The sequence below is a fragment of the Stenella coeruleoalba genome (assembly GCF_951394435.1).
Source record: "Stenella coeruleoalba genome assembly, chromosome: 16".
Classification (NCBI taxonomy): domain Eukaryota; kingdom Metazoa; phylum Chordata; class Mammalia; order Artiodactyla; family Delphinidae; genus Stenella; species Stenella coeruleoalba.
Window position 1 is genome coordinate 37,150,097 of NC_137162.1, and position 26,560 is coordinate 37,176,656.

Genomic DNA, 26,560 nt, shown 5'->3' on the forward strand with positions numbered 1-26,560 from the left:
TTTAGGCAGAATTAATTTTCTCATAGGTGTATGACTGAGAGTCCCAATGTTTTGCAGGTTATCAGCTGGAGGCCACCTGCAGATCCTAGAAGTCACACACTGTTCCTTCTCATGTGGGTTTCCTCAACATATCTGTTTGCCTTTTCAAGCCAACAAGGAGAATCTCTTGCTCCAGTCTGCTAAGATGGATTCTTACATAATAAAATGTAATCAGTGGGTGACATCCCATCACCTTTGCCAATTCTCTTGTCTAGAAGCAAGTCTCAGGTCCCTCCCACACTCAAGGGGAGAGGATTACACAAATTCATGGACACTGGGAGGTGAAAATTATTGGAGGGGTCACCTTAGGGTCTGTGCTCCACATTCTTATGACAAAAACCCGCTTCCTTAGGGAAAGGAAAATGTATTTAATTTTGCAAACATTCCTCCATCAATCTAATTAGGTCTTGGTAAACTTCATAGGGTGCATCCTGTCCAAGGTAAAAATCCACATGATTGTAGTGTGGAATCAACTTGAAATAGATAAGCCTGGTAATTTTAGGAAGTAAATTCTCAACATCTTTGAGATCAGCCACAGGGTCCTGTCCACCGCTCCACACTGCTGTTGGAACTTCCATCTTAGAAACGTTGTATAGGGGAGGTGTACGCTAAATAAAATTGAAGAGAGAGAAAAATAGTTTTCACAGAAAACCACACTATAGAAGTAACGTTAACTGTCAGTTGTTAAGCAAGTTCTTCAAATGCTAAAAATGTGCAATTAGTACATACTTAATGATATATAAACATTAACATGTTAAAAATATTTGAAAGTACTTTTGTGCAATAATATGAGTTGTGGATTAAAAAAAGACAACCATTATATTCCCGATTTTCACTTTTGGGAAAAAAGAAAAGGATCCCAGAGTAAGAGAGGCTCTCATTTCTATGGGGGAACCATCTTTCTAGTAGCACTTGGGTTGAGAGTGTATCCATTTCAAACAAATATTGGATAGAATAAATATAAATACCCCTTCTTATATGCAGAAATCGGGGCTCAGTGGACTTAGTAACACTTGAGAAGACTCTTTAGGGGGCATTGAGACTAATGTACAAAAAAGACGTTTGAAAATAATGTTTAAGAGGAGCCAGCCCATTACAGAGAAATAGAGTGGCTATGATGCTAATCCCCTGGCAATTTTCCCTTCTTTCTGGTAACACAACCTTTCTTGTGCTGATTCAACAAATCCCAAAACCCCAGTTCCAGAGTGGTCCAGGGTTATCAGTCCTGGTCAATTAGTCCTTCATTCTTCTGGCCGCAGTATAATTGTACGAGCAATGGGCACATTACTAAAATTGGGTCAGAGTTCCCTCGGGAACTCTTTACCAGAGCTATTGAGAAAATATTGCCATTTTCTTTGAGTTTGCAGTTAAAAAAAGCTTCATGAGCTAGGTACACACCATTACCATTGTACTACTATCTTGGAAATAGCCTAAGAATGGAAACAGCATATGCAAGCAGAACTGAAAGAGACTGAGAGGGAGAGAGAAAGAGAGAGCCTGAGAATGGTATATAAGTTCCTGGCTATTGTGTGTTTACCACTATACCTTTTATTTCAGTAAAACTAAAACATTTTTTAAAAATATAAAATAAAGTTGATTTCTGCTACTTACAATGGAAAGAGTTGCATATTCTATGGACTAAATTGTGTTCCCCTCAAATTCACATGTTGAAACCCTAACCCCAAGGTGATTGTATTTGGAGGCAAGGCTTTTAGGAAGTAATTAAGGTTAAATGAGGCCATAAGGTTTGGGTCCCAATCCAATAGGATTTGTGGCCTTATAAGAAGAGGAAGAGAGGGAGATTAATGTCTCTCTCTCTCGTCAACCACATAGAGGAAAGGCTATGTGGATACACATGAGGAAGGTGGCTTTCTGCAGTCCAGGAAGAGAGCCCTCACTAGGACCTGACTGTGCTGGCACATTGATCTCAGACTTCCAGCTTCCAGAACTCTTAGAAATACATTTCTGTGGTTTAAGCCACTCAGTCTATGGGATTTTTTATGGTAGCCCAAGGAGATTAATACACCATAGTTAATTTTGGCAGCAAGACTAGGAAGAAAAGGTAACATGGACCAGGTTATAAATCCTTAGGAAACAGTAACATTGGCCAGGGAAAGGTTTCTAAGAGGACTAGAAATGTGCCTGGGGGAGACCCCTGACTCGGTGATTCTGCACCTTGAGTTCTCCTAGTAGAGAGATATGAGGCAGAGCGCATTGGTATAGTCATTCCACATTTCACTGTCACTGGATGGGTCTTTGCATTACCAAATATATCAAATATAATTCCCCTACCCTGTAATACTGGGAGGCCTTGGACCTGGGCTTAGGAGCAAGTGGTAAATGGGAATGTGTAGCTATGAGAAGGCAATGTGAATGGCAAAGAAGGAAATGAGTGCAGATTAGCACTGACCAGTAGTGCACTCGAGGGAAGGGTGAACTCAGAAAAGCCTGGTGCAAGGCCTCAATGCAAAAGTGCAACTGATGAAAGAAGAGGCATGCTCTTCCTGACTTGACAGTTTTCTCAGCAGAATAATACAAAGCATAAATATTCAAATGCAAGGATGGAGAGACATAAAGAATAGAAAAACAACACAGCACAGAGTGGCAAAAATATTTGCAAGTTTTAAGGCACAAGTGGGTCTCAGGGGCCTCTGAAATGAGAATACATTTACTGCAATAATTTAATACCCTGCTAAGAATGAATGGGGGAGCCCAGAAGATGGCAAAGCAAAAATGAACATCAAGATCAAGATCCAAATGATATATGGTGGCCTTTGGCCAAGAAATAATTTTTTTACTTTCTTAGTTTTACAGGATTGGTGATTGTATTGGTAATCACACCTGCCTAATTTATGGGGCTCTTACTTACAGTTGTGACAAAGGTTACTGATGTTTAAAACTTGTATATTGTTCACCCTCAGTCTGTTTTAGGTTTTCTTTTTTTCCCCCAAAGTTCCAAGCAAAAGATTCATATTTGAACCTGAATGGCCATGTATTTTGATAGAATCTGCAAGCACAGTGATGAAGTTAATACTTGTGATTCAACTCTCATTCAAATAGGTATTTGAGTCTTATAGGGTAAGGCCATCATCTAAAAAGCTTTTCTTAAAGCAACTATGTACTCTTGCTAGGACAAGGAATTGGTTAATTACAAGAGTAAATAGTACTTTGACACAGTGTGTGAGTTTGTGTGTGTGGGCACACACCACCCCACACACATATAACTATAGCAGTTTAGGAGAAAAATCAGATTTTTCACACTAGTTGAAATTATGCATTTTCACTATTGTAGTTATTATGGTGGCACTGAAATTGATTTTTTAAAAGTTTCCAAATTTCCGTCCATATCCTTGATTTGAAAAACCCATGTATCTTTGATGACTATTTGTTTAATTTAAGCTCAGTCTATCAGCAAGAGGCCAAAGCCATCATTGGATTTCCTTACATACTGAAAAAAAAATAATAATAATAATAACAACAACACCTATTTGCTTTAATATAGAGTTTTTGCTCCAAAAGTCTTCATGTATAATGTCAAGAAATATTTTGACATATCATTATCTGGCAGATAGGACTGCTTCTCCTTAAAGGTGATATTCCTGTCTGGAATATCTCTAATAATTCATGTACTTTTAAAAAATGACTAGTAAATGACATCCCAAAGAATTATTAGGAAAATGTTAGTTCATTTTATGAGAGACAGTTAAGAAGCCAGAGAATATGCTTCAGAAACAAAATTATGTATCTTTAATTCTTTCTTTAAAACATGGTCTTAATTAAGTGCTGAGAATTTCTATTTTTTGAAAAGGAATAAGTGTAGTGGAAGAAGAACAGACTTTTGATCCACGAACTCCTGTGTCATATTCTGGTTCTTTATAAGCTAAATAATTTTGACAATTTACCTAAAACTCTCTGAGCTTCTAGAAAAATAGAGACAATAATATTTACCTTGGAAGGTCATTCTGAGGATCAAAAATAATGTTATGGCACATGGTAAGAACCCAATAAGCAACATCTGATCTATACAAAATATCTGGCATAGTGAATGGGGCCTAGTAGGTGCTTGATGAGTAGATACTATTTTTTAAATTCATTTGCAGTATGCAATTGTTTGATTATTGTTGATATTATACCTGGTGGAAGTGCCTCATGTTCTGATCAGGGTTTCCCCAATCAAAAGCTTGGAACTGACCAGAATTAATAGCCTATAATAAGATAAAAATAATAAACATGTTAAAATGATGCAAGAAAACAACATACATTTAAAGACAGTTAACAAAAAATTTATAAAATGGTTTGACATAATGTCCCACTCTTTAGCACATGAGCTAAAAGTCAATAAAGTTTAATAAGTCAAATAATAAAAATGATAAAAATTGATACTAATTCACGGAACTGACTTACAATCCTTTCTTCCCCTCTATACTTTTCCAACAAAAATCCTCAAGCAGTGATGGCTTTAAATATTACAATGTTGTATACATAGAAAATGTTTGAAAGATGCTAAATTGAATGATTCTTGAATATCCTGGCTTCAGGAATTTATATATATTTTAAAAAGGCACCAACTATACATTTCCTACATTAAAAAATGACTGCTATTATTATTTAAAAACTTTATGCCGTATCATCCTTGTCAGATGGTCTAGGATATTATGATTATATTCCTTATTCTTAAACATTTTTGTTACTTTTGAAAGGAATGTTCACTCAAAGAACACCCTCAGGGCTTTCTGAGGTATAGCCTCTGTCTGTCTGTCTCCTGTCTGTAGAGCCAAGCAGCCTGCCATGTTGTCAGTAATTTGGCCATGGACTGAGTGTCTGAGACAGCGTATGTAACCTGTTTTCATTTTAAATTTTAGACTTCAGATATTAGAGTAGAAGCATTAATACTTCTAGGGGATCCTTTTTCTGTTATTTGCTACCCATGTTGGATTGAGGAGACAGATAATTTTTACCTTTACCTCAAGCACTTCACTAAATTATTCTCAGACTACTCCAAGGATTTTTTTTTCCCCTTAACTTGAATCTCAGATTTTTTTTTCACATTGATTTCGTTCTGATTTTGTGTTTGAAATGGTTCCCATCGTGATTTATATTGACAGAGGCAGTAGTCTGCAGCTGTTGAAATTCTGTAGGTTTTCAGCAACGAGAGGCAATAGAGTGTACAGTTAGGAACTTGGGTTCTAGCATCAAACAGACCTTGTTTGAATCCAAGCTTAATGGATTATTAAGTCTGTGATCCAGGCAAGATATGTAACTTCTATAAACCTATTGTCTCATCTGTGCAATGGAAATGACAATAACATTCTTCTTATAGGGTTGTGAAGATTAAATATGGTAATGCATAAAAAGCATGTAGCACCTGGGAATGGTCAAGAAATCACTCTTTTTATTAATATTACTACCATCATCACTATCATCATCATCTGTGCCTTAGCTCTCTACATAACTTATGACCAAGTGTTTTATCTCCCCACGCCCAGTTATTTCTATTCTGAAGAGAACTTTCTGTCAAAGGAGAAGAGATATCTTTAAGAAGAGTCAGCTGTGAGGTGTGTAAGGGGTTGGTTATGACATCTGTAGAATGGGAAAATCAATGCCTTCATTGAAAGATTGTTATGAGAATTCATAAGAAAGAATGAGACAGAATTAAATCGTATATTTGGACAACAAGGACACATAGTAAGTGCTCAATAAATGTGAAATTGAAGTTGTATTTCCTGGAAAGGCATGCCTATCACAGTCTACCTGTCTCCTCACCAGTAGGAGGCTCTGTGTCCAGAATATCTTTCTTCCTGTAGGAACTTGAAGGCTTATCTTCTGGGGGTGGAACTCTTCAAAGAATTTCAGAAATCCTCAACTAGTATTTCAGACTATCTATAGCAGTGATTCTCAACTTTAAAGCATGGAACAAATTTATCAGGGTGTAGGTTAAAATTCAAATTCCTAGGGATCTCAGATCCCTATTAAATGTTTTAAAGTATTTAAAACTCAAAATGTGTAATTAAATATTAAAACTTCGGGAAGACCTTTCCCCCCATACACACACTCATACATACTTGGCTCAGAAAGCTATACCAACAGAATTTGACTTGCCAAATATTGAGTAATATAGTAACAAAAAAAAAACATAACCCTTAAACTGAGAGTAAAAACAGAAACAATCTATTTTAATCCCTCTCTAACATTTAATTTCCTCTGAATTAAGCAATATTTCCACACTCTGAAATTGCCCATATCCCAATTAGAGGATAAACAGATCTTTTTGGAATAGCCTGTATTATGTTATATAAAGCTCTTTTAGAGCTAATGATTTTGCAAAAGAGGAAACACAAGCTTTTCCTAAAAAAGGCAATTCAGAGTAATCTAAAGGTCAGAATTTAGTCAGAATACCTGGGAACCCAAACACCAGATACAGAGGACATGGAGAATAGACGGGAGTAAAGGAAATCAACATGAGTTGATGCTGATTCCAGAAACATCCACCTGAAACATCCACCTGACAATAGCAGAACCTGCAAAACCCTGCAGCGAGCTCTCTTGGGAGTGCTCCTCAGGGATCTTGCAGAGATATGTGCGTGTCATATCAGGAACAGGGAGCACGTACCTGGGCCCAGTGCAGCATATTCTGAACAGATGTTCCCGCAGGGCTTTGTGACAAATAAACATCTAAGCGACTCTGCAAAGTAAAAAGATTCTTACCTGAAGGCTAATCATATAATCACACCACAAGTAAATCTGAGTATTTTTTTCTCTCTCTTTCTCCCCTCTCTCTCTCAAGGAATAAACATGTACCATACCCTCTAAAGACATATTAACCAAAGAAGAAGCCCATCTTTAAGAACTTTTTTCTCCCTCATTTCCATACTTCTGTCCTGGGCAGTATCTTTGTAAAGCCCACAGAGGGCATCCTGCTGGTCAAAGACAAAAGGTAATGTACCTTTTCTTTCCAGCCTCACCTCAGACAGGTCTAAGAATATAGGCAGTCAAGAGATAAAATCCCCAGTGATCTTCTCCTTCACCCTGTGATAAGTCCTAAGGGACATTCCCAGAAAGTTGTTCATCATGAAAGATTGAGAACAGATCTGAATGTTTTATCATGCCTTCTTAAAAATTTGGTAAATGTTCTGCAGGACTCTTTGACAGTTTGTGGGACATAATCCATCCAGTATTTAAACCTCTATTAATGATTAGATTTCTTTTTGAATCAAAAAAATCTTAATTTTTAAATATTTCCAACAGCATTTTGTTTGCTTTAGTATACAAGAGAGTTATTTTCCACCAGAGTGAGTATCTGAAAGATCTTGGAGCTTTAAAAAATATAGCTACTTATGAGCTACCCAAACTTATGAAACAATACCAAAATCTCTAGGGTTGAGTTCTGGACATGTGTAATTTTTGAAAGCTCTACAAACTCTACTTATGTATCCCTGGTTATGCTCCACTAAAGTAAACATCCTTGCAGGCACAGTAATATTCTATAATCCAGTCCACAACAGCGAGAGAAAATGGGCAATCTGACTATATAAATGTACAATGAGGGCATCCGACGAATGTTCTAGGATGTCATTTTGTGAAGTCTTTCTTTAGCAAACTCTTAGGCCATGTTGAGAGGGTGTTTTTTGAAATTGTCTCTATTGATTTTGCTTAAAGGTCTTTTTACTTAGCTCTACACGGTACACTTCTATCTAAGTGAAAGGCAAGCATGGTTTCCCTAGTAAATCGAGAAAGTAAGAAAGTCATGTGAAAGGCAGTGGCTAAGGCGTGCTTTGCATAAACAGCCTTTTATAAATCTTGCTTGAAATCAAGGAAAATATTAATCACCACTAGCTACTGAGGGAGGCAAGGGTCTAGGCAGAAGTCTGTGAGACAGACGGAGACCAACTTCAACTTTGTCCCACCCCTGCTTTCAAACCTGTCTGCACTCTAGCTGGGGACAGTAGCTTCGTCTTTTTCTCCCTCCCACCCCTTCAGGTCAGTTAGAGGTAGCTAAGAAAGGAAAGGCTCTCAGTTAAGTTGGAAAGGACTTGATAAGAACCTCAACAATTATCCCTCTCAATATCACTTGAACAGTGAGTCTGTAGCTGTTATTGAAGAGCCATTCCTTTACCCCTTTGGATAAAAGACATAAGTCGTTCACAAAATGACTATGTCCAAATCACCTATGAAAGTAGAAAATTGGTTAAAAATTAGATGGCTGGGCTCACTCCCTGAAATTCTGCATCAGTAGGTCTGAGATAGGGCTCAGGCATAGCAAGATAAATTTCAAAACCATAGCCTAAGTGAAGGACTCTTTAATGGTGACACTTCGTCCAACAACAAGAATTGGTGAGAATTTTCAGCGGCAGAGACTTCTCAAATCCTCCTGTTAAAGCAGGTGGACTCTCAGCTTTGGTTGGAAGCCGTAAACATGCTAGCTACCTTCCAGGAGACAAAAAGGAGACTTTGAAATGTGGTTTCCATGCAATGTAGAATGAACTCTCCTTACCTCTGTGCAACAAAACAATTGCTTTCCTGGATCTGACTACTTACACGTACCATATTTAAGTTTTTTGGGTCAAATCCACTCCAAGTAAATAGAAAGTTGCTGCAAATATGATGAAATATCTTCTGGTTGCACACCTTGGTGGCGATGAATCGGTCAAAAAATATGTGAGGATAGAACATCTTGTCACCAAACAACATCTGCAAGATCGATTTAAGACACCATCAAGCTTTTCCCCAAGATCTTTTACTTGGAGTGTTTTTTGGGACTTCCCCTAAAAAACTAGTCCCCGTAGGAAATTGGTAAGCCTTTGGAGTCAGGGTTGCCTTGGTTTGATTCTAGACTCTGTCTCTTATACCTTAGGAAAGTATTTAATTTCTATTATTTAATAGAAATTAATTGAATAGAAATTAATTAAAATCTATTAAATAAATTTAATTTCTATTATCTTGAATTTCTTCAACTATAAAATAGAAAATTAATATGCACTAAGTAGAACTGCTGTGTAGATAATAGGTCACATTTAAAACGCACTAGTGCAGAGGGGAGTAGGCAAAATAGTGGAGTAGGGAGACCCTGAGTTCATTTCTACCCACAGGCACCCTAAAATCACATGCTGTGATCTCAACCACTACACTATACTGTCCTTGATAAACTAGGGGGCACCAGAGAGAAATTTAACCTACTAGATTAAACCAATCAATCAATCAAATCAGCTCTTGCTGTATCTGTGACTGAGGAATGACATGAGAGACAAGCCCCTAAGTTAAAAATGAAGGCAGCAGAGTGAGCACCCTGAACCCTGTTGGCAAAATTGTACATCATCAGTAAACCTACATGTGTACCTCGAGCATTCCTAGATGTTTGTAAAATGTTATTTGTCTCAAGCTGTCTTCTCTTGAAATCAATGGAAATAGGGCTAGTTTTAGTTACTACAGATTTAAACTTGGGGGAAAGTTGTCACATACCTTGATTACTTTTCTGGAAAGAGTTGTTAATTTTTTAATAGGAGTTTGGGTGTATTTCACAGTGGTGACTGGAGCCAATGCAAAAAATATCTTAATCCTTTTAGCCAGCTCTGGATTAGTAGAGAATGCTATGAAAGCTGAAAGGGAAGAAGATGCTAATTCATAGATTTAGAACAATTCTTAATTCACTTTAAATTATAGTAAAAGTAGTTATATTTAAAAACTAAAACAAAGAAACTCAGAGTAAGTACCATTTTTAGGGAAGGATTTTTCAATTTCTGAAGGTGGAACTGGCTAATTCGGAATAAAGTGAGTTTCCTGTCCCTGAAGGATGCAAATCTACTTATAGAGAATGTTGCAGAAAGGGTTCAAACATACAGTGTGGGGGGCTTCCCTGGTGGCGCAGTGGTTGAGAGTCCGCCTGCCGATGCAGGGGACACGGGTTCGTGCCCTGGTCTGGGAAGATCCCACATGCCGCGGAGCGGCTGGGCCCGTGAACCATGGCCGCTGACCTTGCGCGTCCAGAGCCTGTTGCTCCGCAACGGGAGAGGCCACAACAGTGAGAGGCCCGCGTATCGCAAAAAAAAAAAAAAAAAAAAAAAAAAAAACATACAGTGTGGGGCATGTCTAGGTAAACTCCAAGGGCCATTCTAGCTTGACGATAGTCTTTGGTATCAGACAAAACTGGGCTATAATTTTGGCTTCCCATTTGCTAGCTATGTGAAAACTTGGGCAACTTAACCTCCCCTGTATAAGTCTCAGTTTTCTCTATCTATAAATATGGAAAATAGAATCCTTATAGAATAATTCTTTTGAAGGTTAGATTATATATATATATATATACACACACACACACACTTTCTAATTGGCTTTATCACCATTAGAAAGGATTCCTAAGTTCAGCCATTTGTAAAATATGGATGACAATGCTCTCAAATAACTGGTGTAAATGCTGTTGGTATTGTCAAGGTCTCTAGCTGAACAGAGAACAGTGAATAGAATGGAGTGCCTTATGGCACTGCCAACGTAGCTCACCCACACACATCTAGCCTATCCCAGCACCCACTGGGAACTGACTAAAAGTTGCACTGGTTGTGACATATAATCACTGAGATTTGTAATTCTCTGCTTTTTTTTTAGTGTCCCTCACTAGACTGTGAGCTCTTTAAGGGAAAGATACATACCATACTTATTTATCTTTGGTTCCCCAGTATCTAACCTCGTGTCTGTCAAGTGTTGTTGGGTACACAAATGAATAGATAAATAATTGTTTCTCTTTCAGGCTTATCCATCAATCTCCAGATCTAGTCCTGGGGGGAAAATCCCTAAGTCATCCACACTTTATTTATTTGCTCTTCAGAAGCCAGCCAGACAAGATTGTTTCCCAGCTCAGAGTCCCCAAGCTAGAGACTGCACAGAGGGAAGAAATCCTGACCCCTTTCGTGAATATGAAGAAGATCCCCTGACACTCTCAGATCACACCTGCCCCAAACACACCAGTGGTGGTGCCTTGGGAGTGGCCCACATAGTAGAGTCGCTCCTGTCCAGTTTTCTCTATGATAAAATTGATTGTGGCTGGAAGGTCATATTTAGCCATCTCATCCAAACTGCCAAAGAAAAAGAACAACAACATTGGGAAAAAAAACCCATCTCATTTTTAGGCTTGCAATACTTAAACATATTCATTGCAGACCTAGATGTTTAGCTTTTGTTAAATGTAATACTGGAATCAATACGTGATATCATGCGTCTGTGCAACTTTTGAGGATATCACCTTGATTGCAAGAATAACTTTGTTAAGAAACTGAAATCAGAAAAATCTGACTTGCAAAAGCCTCCAGAGGCTTTTCACTTAATTCTATAGCAGATTTACCAAACTCCCTTGAAAAGAAAAGTTACCTGGAATGCTTATTTTAAAAACAGAATAAAACAAAGAGACTTGCAGACTTCAGCCCAGACAGACTGAATCAAAATGTCCAGGGAAGAGACCTGGTCATCTGCATATTTATCAAGCACTTCAGGTGCTTCTTTCCTGTATGTAGTTGGGAAAACACTCATCTAGGGAATCATGATGTTATTTGCAATTGTGCCATGACACAACTGCCCTGGAGTGTGGAATTAGGGAATGCAAATTGGCTTCCAGGAATGAGGCCAAGGAACAAACAGCTTTAGTGACCTTCAAGGAATGGTTCTTAGCTCCACTACAGGTGCCGTGTTTGCCTCTGTGACTCAGCTGGCCTAACTTCTAAGGAAGACAGCGTCCACAGGGGCTGCTGGCAACTCAGCTCCAGGGACAGATTTCAGCACCACCAGCCTATGGAGGGTCGAGTTCCTTTACTGCTCAGTGAATTGGAGTGTCCTCTATGCTAAAGGGCTTGGCTCATCTTGGCTTATCATGAATGTCTGTTTCCCAGGATTTTCAACCAGAACCTTGTTTCTGGTCCCATTTCTTGATCAGTTTCATTTTTCCTCTTTAGTAAGGGTACCAAGTAAATTTCTGGGGTGCACACTGACAATATGACGGTCCTGGAATTAACCTTTCTAAAGTTGACCTTTGCATCTTGATTTTTTTTTTCTTGCGTATATACTTTACATACACACACGCCAAGTGGAGTATTTAAAACAACTCTCGAAGCAATAATAAGCGCATTTCTTCAGAGCTTGTGAAGAAAACCTGCGTAGAAAAAGAAATGTCCATTTCCTTCTTGTAGATTCCATAGTGTGCATTTGGACGGAAAGGGAAAATTCAAAGAGCAGTCATCCATATAAATGAGCAACGTACACACTTTATTCATTGGTAGTAGTCCCCTTACCTGAAGGCCCAGTATTCTGGTGATGTGGTTGACAATTTCACGTGTCTTCTGGACCAGATGTTTCCCCGGCTGTTCCCCATCCATACATCATAACAAACATCTGCCAGAAGGAAAGCCAAGCTGTTGTTGGGCAGGTTACAAATCCAGTTACTGGCAGAGGCAATTAAGCCATGCTGCAGATACACAGCAGGCTTTGCAGCTGCAAAATACAAGTAACAGGAGTTTTTTATATGAACTTCCTTGGTGCTTACAAGAAAATTCTTTTTCCTGACTCCCTGCAATACAGAAGGAAAGTTAAGAGATGAAATTTGGCACCAGGCAAGCCGAGGTTCTAAGGTTTTGAACTACTTCTGAAGCTGGGCAAGTTATTTATCTTCTCTGTGTCTTGTTTTTCTCTTTGCAAAATCGGAATTATGTGCAGTGTATTGTATTGTTATACAGCTATTGGAGTCAGCTTGCCCTGATTTAAAATCTCTTCTGCTACATGTTAACCTCTTTGTGCCTTAGTTAACTTATTTTGTAATGGGGAATAATAAAAATTGCTATCTTATAGTGTAGTTATAAGAATTAAATTAGAATTAAAATACACAAAATTCTGTCCAGCACAATAAATATCTGCTCTACAATTACTCACATTAACGACATTTTATTTCTCAAAAGGCATCTGGTGACAAAACTAAGGTTTTTCCAAGATAATAACAAAGACAATAAAAGTGCCATTTATTGAATGTTTCCTGAATGCCTGGCATTATGCTAGTTAATTTGCATTGTCAGAAAGCAAAATGCAAGGTTTTAAGTGAAATTTACACAAGGTAAAATTGTTAATTTGACATAAAAATCCTACTCACAAGTAGAATTGGAACAATTTGACTAAAGAAAGAGAAAAAAAGAAAGAAACGGGGAAGTGGTGCTGAAAACACAGAGAAGAGAAAGAGAAGTGACTAGGATATTTCTGTCTTTTATAAATGGTCTGTGATGCTGTGTTGGTACCCCAGGACTTTCCCTTAGGTCACCTTTGGAGCTAGACCAGTTTCCTGAGATTGAGTAGGCTAGATTGGCCTCTCAGAAAGCCTCCGCCCTCTGGAAGTGAGGATAAAGTTTATATCCATTAATCCATCTTTTGAGGAAAAAGAGAAAGAAGAGGTGTTACTAATTCTGCTAAATTACAGCCAAAGAGCTGTCACGATCCATAGCCCCTTTCTAATCTGAGCCCTTAGGCAGCTTCTCATTGCAGAGACAGCTTTCATCGCATGCCTTTTGGCAGCTACCTGGCAGAACTGATAAGATAAAAGTTTGTGGAAACAAAGTTCTTGTGAGTATTTCCAAAGGTAATGGAGTCATTTTAGGGGATGGTCAGTTCTGTAAAGTGAACAGCACCGTTCCACCTCTCTCTCTTTTTTAAAATCTAGATTGTCTCTTTAAATAACTAACCCTTCTGATACTGGAAATTTTCGTGATACAATGCTCCAAAGAAAAAAAGGAGCTAAGAAATGAGAGAAGAAAGCAAACAGTTCTTGCCAAGTGGATTCCTCTCTTCTCTATAGGTATCAACCTATATTGTAGGGAGCTAGAAATGGCTCTAACTGCATTGAAGTATAGGACTAATAGGGTTAGATTTACTTTAAAAAATAAAATCCCAGTGACTTGCATAGAGAACTAATTACAAATGAAATAATCCCAGTTAGAAAGTTGTTGTAGTAGCTGGAGCACAAGATAATGGTGAAGTTGAAGCCTGGACTTGAACAATATTGAAGCTGAGAGTTTTCAGATTAGAGAGAAGTTTGGAAGGCAAAATTGATAGGTCTTGGTTATTGGCTGTGTATAGGAAGTGTGGGAGAGAAAAGTACCAAAATGACCCTAAAGTTTTGGTTTTTAAGCCTGGAAAGTGGTATCTCTAGAGTAAGACCAAGTTTTCTTTTGTTTCTGTGTTTGTTTGGAAAGAGGACAAAGTGATGGAGGAAAGGAAAGAGTAAATAGTGTATGTGAAAATGCTTTAAAAACTCCAAAGTGTTACGCAAATGAAATAGTAGAGGTGGTGGTGATGATTTGCCTCCACTTATGGAAGAGAATAGGCTCTATTTCAGAATAAAAGCTGCCCTGCTGCTATCGTCGCATCCAGGAATCTCTCCTTAGGCACTATTGCTTTCATAATGAAATAAATCCCACCTGTTCTTGGACATGCTCTTCCATGAGGAATCCTGTAAATTCCGAGGATATAACCATCTTTTGTCACAATGTCGTATTTTTCATAAGGATAACCCCAGTAGGAAATAATCTGGCTCTAAAAAGAGGAAACGGAAAGGTATACCTCATGATGTAATCTCTTGATTTTTATACCCACATTTCAATATAGTACTTTAAGTCACAACCTACTGTTCATCTCTGTATCGGAACAGAATGTAGCAGGAAAATCAGGATAACTTGAGGAGGGTTTTAAAAGGAGGATGCATGCAAAGGCATGGGTAAGGCAAGGTGGTGGGTTTCCATACATGCTGGTTTTCTTGGCCTGGTATTATTAATGCACTCTAGTTCACTCTCCAAATGTTTGATGGAAAATGGCATGTTCATCTTACGAAGGAAACCATACGGCATTGTGCAGAACCCTATGGCTAGTAACAAGTGAGTTGTTACCAACCTTAGACCTGAAGGGAGATGGGAGAGAGTGGTTACAAGACCCTGAATGAGAAAGTCAAGTAAAGAGGGCCATATTGAGAGGGGCTGTGACCTTTAGCAGAGGGAGGCAACTTGCCCAAGATGACCTTATGGACGGAACCAGGGCAGTAAACCATCTGGTCTCGCTCCTCTCCCACCTTCTGATCTCCTGCTCAATATGTCCATTGGCTGAACTGAACTGAAAACCAAAGGTCAAAGGAATTTAACTGACCTAGTTCTTACAGGGCAGAAAGAAAGGTGTAAAGACTAGAGAGTGGATCTAAAGGGGTAAAAATAGAAGATACCTCATCCACAGATATACAAGGAAGAGGAGAACTACCGTTTATTGGTCATCTTCCACATAGAAGATGGTTAATACCCCTTGTTTTATTAATCCATATAACAGGTCTTTGAGATAGAATTATATCCATTTTATAGTTGAGAAAACTGAATTTCAGGGAGAATAATAATCTGTCCAAGACTGAACATTAGGAAGAAACAAAGACAAAATTTAAGTCAAAGTTAGTTTGGCACCAAAGCATATGCTTTTATGATAGGATTATGCATTTTCCCAGGCCGGGCACTCACAAGAGGTGTGCACATATTGTGCAGCTATATAAAGCACTGGTTATGAGAGCCCAGACTCTAGAGACAAGCTGTATGGCATTGAATTCCAGCTCTTCCTCTTATTAGCTGTGCAGCTTTGGGCAAGTTACTTAACTCCTTTGTGCTTCATTTACTTGAACTGCAAAATAAAGATAATAATAGTATCTCTTCACAGATATGTTGTGATGATTATACACACAGTAAGTGCTCTATAAATGTTTATTATTCTTCTTATCATTAGAGAATAGCCAAAAAGCAGCCAGACCAGGGAGGAAGAAAGTGTCTGTGAATGTGGAAGGAGGAGGAAAATATTTTCATGGAATGTGAGCTCAGTAGTGTGGTAGAAGCTTAGGAGTACCTGCTGGATACTTTGGGGAGAGAAACAAGAAGAGACACTAATTAAAAAACATCGACAGTTCCATTCTTAAAGTTCTAATACAAACTTGGGTATGGGTGAGGACTTCAGGGTGCACAACGTACACAAGAAATTGTACATTTCCATTGGAATGAAGCATTTAGCAAACATTTGTCATTTGTCTTGTTTTTGTTTTTTGCCTAGATCTGTTCCGTTTCACTTTATTCCAGTCCACTTCTGGTATGAATTCCTGCATGTTAAGACACTTTTGTTTATAAGCAACCCAAACCAAATCTGGCTTACTAAACTGAAAATGTACATGGATATAGTTCACAAATTAAAGGAACTGCTCTAGAAAGAGCCTCCGGAAGAGCTCAAGTATACTCCATAGAGATCATCGGTAGGAACTCATGAACCTTCTCTTCAGGAAACCACCATGAGATGGTAGTTCAAACTACCAGCAAAGGAAGTATTACTGCCCCAATTTGGGTCAGGTCTTTCAATTCTTTGGTTAGTTAGCTATGCCAAGGGACAAGGGAGGAAACACAAATTTAATCAGTTCAGAATTTTTAAAAACTAGACAGGCATACCAATTGCATCTAAAATGACAATAGCTTAATAATTCCTTCTCTTAGTTTTTTTCCTTAATGAGTGACTTACAATATTCATATTAGCTTCCGGATTTGTTGAGCTTCCTTCATTTTGACTACCATATATAGGTCCAAGAAGAAGCATCCAGCATGTTGCTGTTAAAAGCTGCCACATTTGGAATCTGCCTGGGAAAGGAAATATTAATATATTTGTCATCAAAGAGAATTCTACAAGTGAAACTCAGTGTAATCTTTCTATAACACTACTGAGAGAGGGAGTAGAAAGATGTTTCTAGGTTGTGTCTTAACAAGTAATATACTTAATTATTCAAGACTCATCCCATGAAAAATCTGAAATGGTGAATTTTTGGTAAGAAAAAAATGAAAGAAGAAAACGAGGAAAGAAGAAATGAAGAAACCAACATCAATTAAATCTCCAATAGATAATCAAACAAAAGGAGATTTATAATTCACAGAAAAATGTAATGGCAAATGTATTAATCAAAGCACCTTTAGTATCTCTAGTTATCAGATAAATTAGTACTCTTCTGATGGTGGGAGTGAGCATTGGCACAACCTTAATGGAAAGAGATTTATTAACATGCATTGTGAATTTTAAAATATTTATACCCCTCACTCAGTATAATTCTATTTCCAAAAGTCTATCCAAAAGAAAAATATATATATACAAGCATCATTTATAAAATTATCCCTTATTGTCTATCTTAACATAGGGAAATTTGCCAAAATAAGACATTGATAAAATAAATTATGGGGAAAGAAGAAAGGAATTATTCAGTCACCAAGTATTATGTTTTTGTGTGATATGTGAATTCCTATCATATAATATTAAGGGCAAAACAATGTCACTTGTACATACATTTTGATAACAAAATATAACGAGAAAAAAAAGGACTAAGCATCAAATTTTAATTATGGTTATATCTAGGTGGTAACTATTTGGGTGATTATTTTCTCATTTTTAAAGAATTCTCCATACTTTCTAAATTTTCTATATCCAGTATTTATTTATCATAAGAAGGAAGTTATTTTTCAAATAGAAAATTGTGAAAATTATGGGGGGAAAAAGATGACATGTATTCCTCATTTGGCTTTTTTTTTTTCCTCATTTGGCTTTGAAACTACTTCAGTTTAAAAACAAACAACTACTTTGTTGTAAGGCAGAAGCTAGCACACCATTGTAGAGCAATTATACCCCAATAAAGATGTTAAAAACAAACAAACAAACAAAAAAAAAAAACAAACAACTGCAAAAGTAACAGAGGGGGACATTTTGCAGGAGACTTCCCATTAACTACTATATAAAATGAAGATCTTCAAATTACGTTAGAAAACACGCTATCTGCTAATCTGTTTTATTTTCCTCTAGAAAGAGATAAAGACAAAATTTAAGCCAAAGTAAGTTTAGCTCCAAAGCAAATGCCCTTATGACAGGATTATGCGTTTGCTTAGGCCAGGCAAATAAGAATTGTGTATATACGTAGTCTTCTCTTGGTATCCGGGTGAGATCAGTTCCAGAACTCCCCCACTTTCCTCCCCCATGGAAACCAAAATCCACAGATGCTCAAGTCCCTTATGTAATTGTCATAGTATTTGCATATAACCTATCCACATCCTCCTGATATTTTAAATTATCTCTTTATTACTTATAATATGTAAGTATTATAATGCAATGTAAATGCTATATAAATGGTTGTAAATATAGTGTAAATGCTATGTAAATAGTTGTAACACATGGAAAATTCAAGTTTTGCTTTTTGGAACTTTCTGAAATTATTTTTCTGAATATTTTCTATGTGGAGCTCACAGATACGAAGCACTTAATGTCTACTGTGGGGTTCTGTAAAGCAGAATAGTCACTTCTCTCTCTTCTCTGTGCTTTCAACACCACTTCCCCTACTTCCTTTTTTTCTTTTCTCTTTCTTTGTCAAATTGCTCCAATTCTACATTTTGAATAGATTTTTATATCAAATTAACATATAAGAGAGATGGCAAATCTCACCCTGTAGGAAATGGAAGGATTTTTCAGACTATGCCTTCACTATTCTGTTACAGAAAATTCCATGAGCTCCTCTCTTGGATTTATCATAATCTCTGTTGACTATATGTATTAACATAATTAATTTATACCATAATTAATATGATTAACTATATATGAATTAGGTAGTACATATGTAATTTTATATTAATGTAATATATTTATATATAACTAATATTGATTAATATAGCCAAATTCTGGTGAAACTCTATTATAATATGGTAGTGATAATAATACCACCACAATAATTATTGTTACTATTACAACTTGTTTTGAGCACCTATTATGTGCCAAGTAAAGTATCAGACATGATTGTGATTATCTCATTTTATTCTCAAAATAATCCCAAGGGATAAGAAATATCATTCCAATTTTATTTCCAATGAAACCTGGTCTTGAGTTCAAGTCATTTGCCTGAGGTCAAAGAGGTAGTGATGGAGGCAGGATCTGAACTCAGGTTGTCTGACTCTAAAGGAAATGCTCTGAATCGTCATGCTCTTAACCACTCAGTCCATTCAGAATAGACATACTAGGGTTCTCTGCTAAGCACCTGGTTAGTGTTACCTGTGGCCTATACACCACAGCGATCATAATCACCATTAAAATCAATATAGACTTTTAGAACCCACCCCAGCCAAACCGGATGAGCATCTATGGGGGTGTGGCCAGGGATCTGCATTTTAAACCCTCATTTCAAGGGATTCATGTGCATTCCCAACCTGTGAAAGACAGACTGACTGGATTCCTTGAGAGGAGAAAATGTTTCATTCTCACTTTTGTCTCTCTGAGACCCAGCATGAAGGTTTTGAGAAATGAAGTATTATTGCCTGCCATATCAGTAAACAAAGGATGTCACAGTCATCAGCGACTGCAGCCCTTCAATGGCAAGCAGGTGAGTCCTGAGGGAACTCAGGAAGGAAACAAAGAATACCTGCCATCTAGCAGGCATCAGACTGCAGCCACTCCAAAAGTGAGCCCTGAGGAAACTCAGCATGTGAAAACACAGGATCCTGGCCCCAGATAGCTGAGGTGCATATCAAAGGAATGATTTCAGTGAGTCCAGACTCTTGCATCTTCCCATAAATAGAAACGTTCTAAATTCCTTAACTTGAGAGGTCTAGTTTTCTTTCATTAACAGTTTCTTTTGTTCCTACTACCTGCTCTTTGTTGCAAAACTCCTATATATCCTACCTCCCCCCTTGCCTCCTAGGAGCAGTTTTCTCAGGGTTACTTGATATGCTGCCTCTTGGGCTTGAAGTCCTCAGTATGCCCACTCAATAAAACATAACTCTCAACTTTTAGGTTGTGTATATATCTTTTAGTCGACACTTCCTATAAATGTTTGCCAAATAGACAGATGGATGAAAGAGAGAATGAGTACATCATTTAATCTTAAAGACTATCCCAAATTGACTCACTATTTTGTATCATATCTTTCTTGCCTGCTTTCATTTTACCCCACTGCATTGCTACTCTCTTTTTGACAGCGAGAGCTGATTAATACCTTAGTTCAGGTCTGTATATTACAGGAAGGTAGTAGGGCAATTTAAAAAAATTAGTCTTTTCTCTCAAGACATTTACAATTTAGATGCTCCAACATCTGTTGAGTGATTGATACTTGAGGCCTCTGGGTTACAATCATTGGCAAGTGACCCTGGGACCCCTGAGGTAGAGCAGATCTGACCCTCGAAGGGCAGGCTGGAGAGCTTGTGTGGTTTGTAATGATGCAGGGAGGAGGGCTGTGTGCTGCTTATAGGAAGAGCTGAAGTCTAGTCCCCAGCGATGGAACAAGAATGTGTACTAGTCATGACACTTTGTATTTTGCAGCCATGACATAAAGCCCATTCAGCTACCTTTGTTTTGTTCTTCTGTGTAATGGATCTGGGTGTGGAAAGGTGACACACCCAGGCAAGAGGTGTCTCTGTGTTATATTTTCTAAAGAGTAGCATGTTCTAACCAAACAGGCTTTGTTCAAGCACTTCTCACCAAGGCTGTGCTTACCTGTGCTTTCTAGGCGTGTGTTTGTAATAGGGAAGAACAAATCTGACTCCATGTTGGATCTGTTTCTTTTACTTTAACCTTTGCTTTCTGTTGCTTTTGTTGCAAGTTACTGTAATCACTGAAAGGATGTTGTCTATAGCTATAAGCATGCATAATGACCTGTCTCAGGGAACCCTGCCCCCTCTGCCTGAATGTTAAACTAAACTACCTTTGTTCACCTCACAGGGAAACATCCTGACCCTGCCCACCTGTGAATGGCTGCAGGAAAGAAGAAATTAACACATCCCCTCCCTGAGTCTGGTGAAACCAGGAGATATTATGCAAGACTTGTGGCCTTTTTACTTTACCTGCTCACCTCCCCCATCTCTGTTCTATAAAAGAAGCTAGCATCCAGACCCTGGTAAGATGGTTCTCTAGGACTCTAGTCTACCATCTTCTCAGATGCCTGGCTTTCTGAATAAAGTCGCTGTTCCTTGCCTCAATACCTTGGCTCCCGATTTATTGGCCTGTCGTGTGGCGAGCAGTGAGCTTGGACTCTGTAACATGTTTACCTGCTCTGCCTGATCCGAGCCTCACATTATTTATTATCATTGTTGGGTAAATCCACCTGATTCCGGCACTTCTACTTAATGATACTCCAACAATCCTCTAATCTCTTTGACCTGTTTCTAGGATAGCTTCCTGATGAATGCATCCTACATTGACCTCCTGCTGATTCACACTAATGTATATATGGATGTTTGACTAAGAAGAGAGAAGACGTCGTAAATTCCAGGGGACTTTTAGTCCTTAAAGAGGAGACCCTTATCTTCAAGAACCCAGACTAAATCAATATAGATTTATTTATTATAGGTTTATATATATATATATATATATATAATCTACACAGACTATATTGCTTTATTACTCTAAAGCATTTCACATTGCTTTCCTATAAAACATGACTCTCATAAGATGCTATTTGTAAAAAGAACTCATGGAAAACATACATTACAATATTTAGACATAAATATATGTTTTTTAGACTATATATATGTATATATACAACCTATATACATGACTTGCTTGGAGAGTCTTAAATTACAATATCATAATTAAGACTCAATATGGTCCTGCAATCAAGACTCTGTTTAACTTATTTAATTTACTTTTCCATAGTTTTATTTGCTCTTAGAATTTTATCATTTGAATAACACCAATTAAACATAACTTGACCCATATTTTCCAAAGAATACACTTGGGAAATTCTAGTTTGATATTTATTTCTTTTTCTATTCATTATACACTGTGATGAAAGTGAATTAAAAGGACTTCCCTGGTGGCGTGGTGCTTAAGAAACCTCCTGCCAATGCAGTGGACACGGGTTCGAGCCCTGATCCGGAAGATCCCACATGTCACGGAGCAACTAAGCCCGTGTGCCACAACTACTAAGCCTGCACTCTAGAGCCCACAAGCCACAACTACTGAGCCCACGTGCCACAACTACTGAAGCCCATGCACCTAGAGCCTGTGCTCTGCAACAAGAGAAGCCACTGCAATGAGAAGCCCACACACCACAAGGAAGAGTAGCCCCTGCTCGCCGCAACTAGAGAAAGCCTGCAGGCAGCAACAAAGACCCAACACAGCCAAAAATAAATAAATAAATTTATTTTAAAAATATTTAAGGAAGAAATTGTTACAATTAAGAAAAAAAAAACACCAAAATACTAAGAACAGTGTTGTTATATTTACAGAGTTTTTAAGAACATCCTTATCTTATGTCCCAGAGGTTCTGCTCAATAAGTTTATACTAAGAGGATAAATTCTCAGTTTGAATGTGGAGGAGAGCCCTTTGTATAAAATTACTTTAATGCTTGTTATTTATCATAAAAAATTAAAAACAGATTTTTAGTTATAAAGTGTTGCTTAAATAAACTATGTTAATTAACTTTTGTAGATAAAGCCATTAAAATGTATATGAAGACTATATAATAACATGAAAACAAACTTGTAATAGTATGTTAAATGGGGAAAAAAATTATTGTTTGGAGGAAGGGTTAGTCTTCATGCTAGGGTATGCAAAGACTTTCCACAAATACATACACACATAACTAGTTTTTAAAAAATCAAATTCTAGATCTTTTACTCTCATATATATTCTCTCCTAAAATTCATATGGCCCGAGATTTCTAACTTCAAGGAGGTTCTTGTTTTCTAACTACTTTACAAAGGTAAGGTGAAGCTCTCTCCTCTTTTGAATCTTAACTATGGTGAATTGTCCCAGGTTGTAAAAAATTCCGAGGCCCCTCACAAAGGAACACTTCACAATATTGACATGGGTATTGGGAAAAGGAGAGTTTAATCAAGTATCAATCCTTTTTCAAAAGCAACTATCTCTGCAAATCTTGTAGTTTCTAATTCTTTGCTTTCAAAACACTGAAAAAAGATCTACTTGAGTTGTTAGGAGGTAAATCATTAAAAATTGTTTTTGCAGATGCATCACTGTGATTTGTGATACAGAGCTTCGAAAAGTTCAGAGCTGAATGGCATTAGGTAAACATGGTTTTTCAGCAATTTACATCTGTCAAATAAATGGAAAAGAATTGATTCTAAATTTTGTGTCATCTGTGAATAAATAATAATTGTCATTGGGTGTATGAATTAAAAGGAAATGTTTCATTCATGTCATTAAGAGATTCATTGCTACTAAAATTTGATTTTAATGCTTAATAATTATTCATTGAACTTTTAATATATTTATGATCCTTTGACCAACTGTATTCTAATAAAAATTACAAAGACAAATCATTAAAAAATTAAAAGAAAAATGCAACCTTATAAGAAGTGAAAACAATTTAAATTTTAATGTATATCCACTTTTTAGTTCCAGAGAAGAAAGATCAATTGATCAATAAAAGACTTTTTAAGCATATAAATAAATGACACTAGAATATATATTTATGGAAATATATAAAACACCTGTAAGAAAAAAGTGGAATGGAAATATGAATTCAATAAGAAAGCAAAGGATATAAAATTTTAATCCATTAATTAAAATATTGTTTTCAATGGATAACTTAGATATTAAAAAACTACTCTATTGAATATATTTTTTAAATTGTATAACAATTTCAATTTAAACTGGCAATATTTGTGAGATACCTTAAAGTACATCCTTTGAAACTATTTAGAATTATGATAAAAATTTTTCATACGTCAGCCTAAAAATATGTAAACATTTATAGAGTTTTGCAAAATTTGTTTGGGCCTATAGTAGTAAAACCAAATTTTAAGCAACTACAATTTTGTTTTTTGAATATCTCAAACAAATAAGCAAATCAAAAAAGTATGATCTTCAGAAACTCTGGAAGAATTACTGCAAAATGATAATGGTTATATCCAAATAGTAGGAATAACAATTTTCCTTCTTCTACTAATTTACTTCTTGGTTACATATTTCCCTCAATGACTTTATTAGTTTGAATTATTCTCACAATAAAAATATACTGAAATATTTATTATAGTGAATATTTATGATATAAAATATAATAATATACTTACACTAAATAAGAATACTTAGAAATAATTAGCTGTAAATTTAAATGCAGTGAACTCTGAATAAAGGTTCTAGAAGCTTATGGGGCAAAGTCCACAAGTTTTAGTATTTCCACCTTGTTATAACCATTTTGGCAGTTCCTCATAGTTTTTCTTAATAATGAGATTTTTGTCAGTGACACAAATAACTGGGTTTGCCAGAAGCCTGCTGTCTGTCATTTAAAATATCTTGGCCTCTGACACAATTTCTCTTTCTAGCTGACACTTTTAATCTAAAACTGATTAGGGTGTTTACAAACATTTAGATTCTGTCTTGCCCTTACCTCAGCATCCTTCACAAAACTCTGATATTCTCATCTGTTACCAAAGTATAGTGACTCACAAGTTTACACAACTATTGGTAGCAAAGTTAATCAGAATCTAGATTTAAATTACTTCTCTGTTTTCTGAATTCCCCCAACCACAGAGTGAAAGAGTTAATGAATCAGGAAGATTAATGAGGCTGTGAACAAGTGAAAGAAAGGAAATGATTGCACAATCAGATGTCCAGGCCTGAAAATTTCAGATTTGAGGATTAAGTATTTTTGTATCAAAGGAAGGAGTAGGCAGCTGTGATAGGATCTTCAAATAGCACTGAGAGACTTTTTAGAGCCCAAAGCTATTGCTCTGTGCTCCAAACCCAGAGGCATCAGAAGACAAAGGAGTACCAGGGTGAATGGGGAAGAACAGACACAAAAGAGAAAAGAAAAATAAATAGCAAATATCTAGAAGGCACTAATTTTCATGGCTCTTCTACAATATTAAGGAAGAAGCACTTGTTCTGCTTGGCAAAATAGCCTCTGAAAGATTGCTGCGTTAAAAATTTTAATATAAAATAAATAGCAAAAGAAGAGCTGTGGAGGAAATAAAATGTCCTTCAATTTTTTTTAGATGTAAGATAGACCAATGAAGAAATATTAAAGCAAGCTGCTTTATAGTAAAATGACTCCTTTAATATCATATTCCTATCCCCAAATTTAATTCCACACTATCATATTTCCTGCCTGAAGTGTTGTGTGCTAAAGTGACTATATATTTGATATATGTGATTATATATCTTTTTCAGACATGAGGAAAATCTGGCGACAACTTCTTTCTTAATTCTGGAAACAGAAAATAAAGAATAAGTATTAAAAAAAAAAGGGCTTCTCTGGTGGCGCAGTGGTTGAGAGTCCGCCTGCCGATGCAGCGGACATGGGTTCGTGCCCCGGTCCGGGAGAATCCCATATGCCGCAGAGCAGCTAGGCCCGTGAGCCATGGCCGCTGAGCCTACGTGTCCGGAGCCTGTGCTCCGCAGCGGGAGAGGCCACAACAGTGAGAGGCCCGCGTACCGCAAAAAAAAAAAAAATTTTTTTAAATAATAATAATAAAAAAAAGAATAAGTGTATTGTAAAAGCAACCAAACAAAAAATACCAACCTTTTGACTTTGATATATAGAATTAAAGGACAATCATTTGATCTCTCAACGTCTTGGCCGGGGGATATTAGTCCATCAGGTTGGCTCATCCTCATCTCCCTAGACTTGAATGCTGGTCTGCAATTATGAGGACTGGAAGAGCATGTACTCTTAAATAACATCAACATTAATATGAACCACTTTTTCACACAACACTCAGCAAGGCTATTCATTATGAAGCAGCAGGAAGGAAACGGCAGGTACTTCACAAATTATAAGGGTCCATCAGCAGGCATATCACTTAGTACAGTGATTCCTGCCAATTCCTGCCACATTTCCCTGCAGATGACCTTGCTCCTAAGAAAGAATATTCAGGCTCAAGGCCATTGGAATGAGACAATAAAGGGCTTTTTGAAAACGCTAAACATTTTTAAAAACATTATTTAAATATTATTTCCCAAAGTCCTAGATGCAATCCCAAAGAAAGATCTCTTAAATTCTTAAAAGTATCTTTCACTAGTATTTCCAGGTATCGATATGTGATATCACCTCTCACTGAGATTCAAAAATAGCAACGTCTGCTTTGTTAACTGCTACAGCTTTCTGAAAGGGAAAACTCTTCTTAACATGACTGGAAAACTCTCCAGTATATCTTCTCCATCTGGAGTGGTCACATTCTACTCTTGCTATGTTTTGCTATCAAAACACGATGTTCCTCACAAACAAAGTTCTGTACCTCCAAATATTTTCCATGTCTCACAGACTCTGCAAATAGATCAATAGTCATTACCCACCTCTGAAGTCTCCGGGCATCTGTCTTCAAGTCCTGGGAGCTTCAGATAGATTTCAGCTCCTTTCAGAGACAGCTGTCAATAGAGCATGGTCTGTTTGATACAGCCCAGAACGTGTTGCAACCAGGAATTTCTCAACTGGAGGCAGATTAATCATGACTTGAAAACCAGAAATTTCTCAACTGGTGGCACATTAATCATGACTTGAAATGCAACACATGCTACCCA

At 37.1% G+C, this 26,560-nt stretch overlaps 1 protein-coding gene across 2 annotated transcripts; it reads right to left on the minus strand.

Annotated features, from left to right (window-relative positions):
• Window positions 1-203: 203 nt before the first annotated feature.
• On the minus strand, window positions 204-26,354 carry LIPK (lipase family member K; the record flags this gene model as incomplete). Of its 2 annotated transcripts, XM_079900279.1 has the most annotated exons (10): window positions 204-647; window positions 4,173-4,244; window positions 6,650-6,721; window positions 8,581-8,727; window positions 9,496-9,632; window positions 10,993-11,102; window positions 12,309-12,507; window positions 14,475-14,589; window positions 16,582-16,693; window positions 26,332-26,354. In XM_079900279.1, 10 exons carry the CDS (start codon window positions 26,352-26,354, stop codon window positions 408-410), a joined length of 1,227 nt encoding a protein of 408 aa, XP_079756405.1. In that variant the 3' UTR covers window positions 204-407. The 2 variants fall into 2 exon arrangements, with proteins under 2 accessions (XP_079756405.1, XP_079756406.1); XM_079900280.1 differs by lacking the exon at window positions 26,332-26,354 and having other exon boundaries at window positions 12,309-12,408; window positions 16,582-16,698.
• Between the last annotated feature and the right edge of the window lie 206 nt (window positions 26,355-26,560).